Genomic DNA, 6,000 nt, shown 5'->3' with positions numbered 1-6,000 from the left:
ATTTTCCGATGAAGCAGAACGTTTTTTATATTGCTCTTTTATTTTTTTCCAAAACCTTTTAGGATTTTGCTTCGCCATATCTTGTAATTTTATTTTTTCTTTTGTCTTAAATTTATTTTTTTCCTTTCTCTTTATCTTATTATATGTATTTTTCGCATTGATAAAATCACGCCTATTTACACCCGTCTTCGACCGTAGAAATTTATTTCTTGCCAGCTTATATAGTTTTCGCGCATTATAGCAGTCCGCGTTAAACCATTCTTGCTTATTTGCATACGTGTTATAAGTATTAGTACTTGACTTGTATGTTTTACCGAAAGCGTTATAAGCATTTTTTTGCATAAATTGAACAAAATTTTCGACTATATTATCAATACTATTGTCTGTGTTTTCTATACGAGATACAAATGATAGTAATTCCTGTTCACTATTTGCTAGTGAATGTACGAATAAATTTACATTCGACGCATCCCACTTTAGGTACTTTTCATTTTTCAAAGTAAAGTTCTGCTTTCGTGACTTTATAGTAGTATGTTTCGCGATTACATTAATGTGTATACCAGAGTGGTCAGAAAATTCATTTTGTTCCAAGATTTCAAAATAAGAAATATACTTAAAGTCATTTTTATCTAACAAAAAATAATCAACAGTGCTTGACCCATTTAATGAATGGAAAGTAAATTCTCCGGTGATATCGCTGTGCAACCGACCGTTACCTATCAATAGAGATGTACTCTTACAAAGATCGAGCAGACGACGACCATTCGCGTCTATCACGTGATCATTATTAACACGCGCGGGAATGTCATCGTAATTTAACAGATCGCTATCGTCATCACCTAAATATCTGTCATAATGTAATATATCTGAGAGATCAGACGTTCTAGAGTTCAAATCCCCTAAAATAAAAAGTTTTCCCATTGTCTTATACTTTTCTATGTCAGATTCAATTTGCTCAAAAAAGTCAAATTCTCGTTGATTTATAACAACTGAATTAGAGGGTAAAATATAGGCATTACATAAAAAGACATCTTCATTAAAACTAAACATATTTTTTGATAACTTAATCCACATAATTCCGTGCTGATTTTGTTCTATAACTGAGATTGTTTCCTTAAGAGAATGTTTATAATATAACGAAAGTCCGCCACTATACCGTCCTCTATTAGTATTCTGTGACTTATTACCAAACATGTGAACACCTGTATACCCCTGAATATCAAGATTAACACAAACATTTTTATTCAGCCACGTCTCTTGAAGTAATATGATATCATATCTAGATAAGATATTTAAGAAATCTGGGTCGCTGATTTTGCGACTAAGTCCGTTGACATTCCACGAAAATAGTTTTATATGTTCTTCCTGACAATCCTATGTTACAAGTAACTTGGACATAAGATTTATTTTGCTCATCTTCACCTCCACCTGCCAGAGTCACGCTTTTCACACTAAAACGAAAACAGAAATATATAAATAACTGAACAAACGATCATGCAAATCGTCGTATTGACTCATTTAAGCTTATGCAATTTAAAACAAATCTTATGAGCAATTTTAAAACTAAATGTCCTTATTAATATCAGCTGTGAGTAAAGGTTTTTTTTATATCATTGATCAAAGTTAAAGTAAAGGATAGGAAAAACTTTTCACGAAAAATATGTTTGTTTGTTTGCTTCCTGTGTGTTTTGAGTTTATCGCCGTTTTGCAATAGTAACTCAGTTATGTAACGACAGGCAGTTAGCCTAACAAGTTTTCCTGGATTCTGTTCCAGCTACCTAACTTATTCTATTCAGCAAGTAACTGCCAATCTTTAAAGGCTTCTTTCTTATCGGAGAAAAATATCCGTAGGGCTAAATAATTAAGATTAGGACGGTGTTAATTGGTTACATGCGAACAAACCGTCATAAAAGTATAAACACAATAGATCGTCTGGAACGAAGTATACGACACGAGTAATCAAACTACGACTAAGACTCTTTCTAAGATCGACTACGCCGACGATCTTGATACAAAATTGGTCATGTTTTTCAAAATCACGGGTTGCTTCAAAATACATGGCGAAGAGGTCCATTTAAGTCGCATAAGTAGACTAGACAAGACATGTATCTAGTTCCTGCCACCCTTTTAAATTACCCAAACTTTTTTAAAGGGGCTGACAAGTTACGCATTGAAATATACGTAAAATGACTTCATGACGATTGTTTTCTTGTGTTTTAGTTGACAATGACTCCGGCTACTCTTTTTGTTCACTATAAATACTAATATTAGCACGCGTGTGAACTGAACAAAGTTGCTCGATCACCGACCAAATATAATAAAGGAATAAGTTCTTCACTGCCGTTATACCTCGTAGGAGAGAGTTCTTTATACCACAGATTATCATTCTCGGCCAGAGTATGATGAAGATCCAATAACAAATTCTAAATATGTCAACGTCAAAAAGTTTCGCCAAGAATAATACTTTTTTTTTCTTCAACAAGATTCACAACCTGAAATGAAATCTAGAATATCTATTCATTGAAACTATCAAAACATTTTTTAATAAAACGGTCTACTTAATATGATTAAAAGCCGTTAGCGTTCCAACACTTTGTAAAATAAATATTACATCCATAACGTCTTTTTTTAAAAAAAATTTGACTACAGCAGCGGAGCGGATCGGGATACAGTATTTAGAGTTTTTTTGTATAGATCTGGGGGCAGCGTTAAAATATTTGACGGACTAGAGAAAATAGAGGGGACACTGTCTGGAAAACTATGAAATATTAATGGATCCTTTGGTATATGCAATTCTGGGTCGTTCACGGCTCGGTTACTGTTAGGTTGTTATTGACCAAAGACCAGGGTTTGTGACTAAACAGATCAACACAAAAATAAAACATGAACCCCTAATTATAGTCACGTCTTCGGATACTTTCAGACTTATTACTTGCTGCGAAGCTATCTCGAATTCTTATGTCGTTCGTTATCTTTTATGATTTTCTGTATGGCATTGAGGCCGGCGCCGTTTACCTACGGACTAATAATAAAAATTTTTTTGGAGTCATGCAAATATATAATGTCAGAATTTTAAATGATGCCAGCATCAGGCGAAGCGAGAATAAAAAATGCTAATTTTTTCCATCAATTAAAAAATAATAATAAATACAAACAACAAGAAGACAATTCCCTAAGATAGGAGCTTAAAAATGCATTTTTATGTCGTAACCAGAACAGAAGACAAATTTAATGTTATTCGAGCGTAGCCAGCTGAAGAAAAAATATGCATATTTTTCAGCCCGGGTTTCAACAAAAGGATCATATCCTAGTGCGAGCAGTGCGAGTGAGGTGGAAAAAATGCATATTTCATAGTCCTTCGACAGTCAGAGATATAAAAGACAAAGATATGTATCAAGCCGTACGAGAGAGAAAAAATGTATATTTGCCAATATTATTACACAGACATAAGCACAAAATATACCTCATTAGTTCGGCGATTTTCAGGGGCGCCGGAGCGACCCGCGAGGTGGGACCCTCCTACCCACACACACTCCCATATCCTACGACCTCCGACTATAATGAGATACACTAGATAGCAATACTTCAGTCGTGACGCAGAGCAAATCGATTACTGTACAACAGTCATACCCAATTATGAACTATTTTATGCAACTATGATGGAGTTTTCATTGTCACAAAAACAGCTTTCCGTTTGGGAGTTTAAGTATGCCTGCATCTTAAGCCTGACCAATAGAACATACTTCATAAGCTGACTTCCAAAGTGGTCCTGTTGGATAAGCTTGAAATGTGTTGTAAAACTTTGCTTGCCTTTAGATCCCCTCTTCCGACCATCGACCTTAAAGGCCTTTATATGTTATTTTATCATAATTAAGTGCGCCAGAGTCGGATCTAGCCTAGGGATCCTAGGTTTCTGACAATTTTTAACCAGTTTTTCTACTGCAAAATGACAATTCAGAAACATCGGGCATGAAGGATGCAAATTAACATGATTAGCACAATTAAGTTGATGATCTTTAATTGTAGGTAAGAGTTCTTTACTGACAATTATTTGTCAACGGCCATATCCCAGGCTTAGCCGGGATCCAGAAGAAGACTGCCTGTATTTTGATTGCAGCGATGGCAACCAGTTTCAGTTTAGAAAGAATTGTGTCACCAGTGAGACACATAGCATCCCAGCCGTCAGTAGGAGTCAGGGGGTTCTCCCCCCTGACAAAAGTTTTTGACATATATAGTTGATGTTTGTTGTACATGTGATGGACATGTGATAAGAATTTTGGTCTGAATTTGAGAAAAATGTTTTAATGTTTATACCAGCATCTCTCGGTGTTGTTTCTGATGTTGCTATTACGATATTATAAAACGGATTGAAAGTGACGACCAAGTTAAGTATCCAATGATTGACTGTTTTCATTTTGCAGTATAACAAAATGAAACCCTGCAGGATTCACACAAAAAACAGTGTATATGTATATGAGGCAATGAGAAAATAATGCATAGACAGTTGTGCCCGACAAAAGGAAGCATAAATCTTCCCATTATCTGAAGTATAGTTTGACCATATTCCTCACGGTAAGTGGTTGCGAAAAGCCGCACTAGGAATAGACTGCTCGACAAAAATGTCTCATTCATAACTGATAATAAACGATGCGGTCAATAATGTTATTAGCGGAAAAAATATTATAGAAGTTAAACAATTTCTGAACAAGAAGAAACAATGACTGCAGTCCACATAATGTTTATGATGCTTAACAAGTTTTATTTGAAAGTGATAGAGGAGAAGGAGGAGTGCGAACTACAATGTAGTTGTAATCCGTCGTTAAGAAGGGCCACATACCTCCCACAGACAAAATATACATTCGATCATAAAAGTCCAGGCGCCTGAGTTTCAATCAGTTGGATGATTGTTCTCGACTTTTAAGTCTCACGCTTGTTCACGATCGTGATTTTGCCTATTGAGTTCAAGGACATATCAATCAATAGGGAGGGGACAATCAACTCAGAAAACATAAAAACGCAAAAACAGAATTTTGTAACAGAGGGTTAGCAAGACCCCACCCCCGCCCCCCCCCTACGTCCCTGACCTAAGGACATTTTCATCATACATACTGTATGCAAATACAGCCATCTTGGCATGAACCAACATAAATACCAGAGTGCCCCCAGAGTTTTTGTTAATGATAATTGCGCTACGTCAGAACGATTGAGATAATAAAACATTTCCATTGTACAAAACTATTAAGTTGGTAGACAGAAAGCCAAAACAATGACCATATCCAATTCTAACCTACCAGGTTAAAAAAGTTTCAAGGGATAACGTTTTATATAGTAGCCAACCTAAGGAAGTAAGTTGTTGAAATTTGTTAAGTCCACGAAAAAACTCCTTAACCATGAAAGAGGTGACCTTTCTCTAAAAATATCACCTAAATTTGAGAAATAGTAACACAAAAAAAGGAAGCTGTTCCGTTTAGACCAGCGCTGCTCCACTTATTCGGGGGGAGTTTAGGACAGTAAAATGAATTACTATGCTCTGAATAAGAGACCTATACTTAAAAAGAAGATTACACCATAGGAGGAATATATAATTCATCAAATCACAAATCTGGGTATTCGGATGTTGTTACAAGAATGCAGATGATTTGATGATAAAGATAGATTTGAGTTTCAAGTCATTATCTTATAGAGCACCAATTTATGCAATCCAGGAGAGAAAACATCGTTGTAGAAAAAATTAAGTAGAAAAATGAGCCATCATAATTGTCTCATAAAAATACAAATCTCGGGTTATGTCAGGGATTGACCACACATTGAGTGATGATTGATGAATTAAAGATCTTTTTTTCTGATATTGCATATAAAGTTGATATTCCAGAGGAGCGAAGATGCCAAAAAAAAAAAAAATTATAAGGCACAAAAGGGCATCCTTCGTTCCTATCAAATAACACAAATTTAGAGTTTTATGGGGTATGATTAGCCACAAATGCAGATGATCATAAGCCA

At 35.3% G+C, this 6,000-nt stretch overlaps 1 protein-coding gene across 2 annotated transcripts in view; it reads right to left on the bottom strand.

The window, feature by feature from the left end:
* Window positions 1-1,373: 1,373 nt before the first annotated feature.
* The window catches only part of LOC128557673 (uncharacterized), a 29,489-nt gene continuing 24,862 nt past the window's right edge, over window positions 1,374-6,000 (bottom strand). For both annotated transcript variants that reach the window (XM_053545584.1, XM_053545586.1), the window contains one exon: window positions 1,374-1,451. In XM_053545584.1, the coding sequence (XP_053401559.1) occupies window positions 1,447-1,451 (5 nt within the window). In that variant the 3' untranslated portion in view covers window positions 1,374-1,446. The remainder of the gene's footprint in view (window positions 1,452-6,000) is intronic.

The sequence above is a fragment of the Mercenaria mercenaria genome, chromosome 6 (genome assembly GCF_021730395.1).
Source record: "Mercenaria mercenaria strain notata chromosome 6, MADL_Memer_1, whole genome shotgun sequence".
Taxonomy (NCBI): Eukaryota; Metazoa; Mollusca; class Bivalvia; order Venerida; family Veneridae; genus Mercenaria; species Mercenaria mercenaria.
The sequence above is the reverse complement of the archived record's forward strand: the minus strand, read 5'-3'. Positions and strand labels throughout refer to the sequence as shown.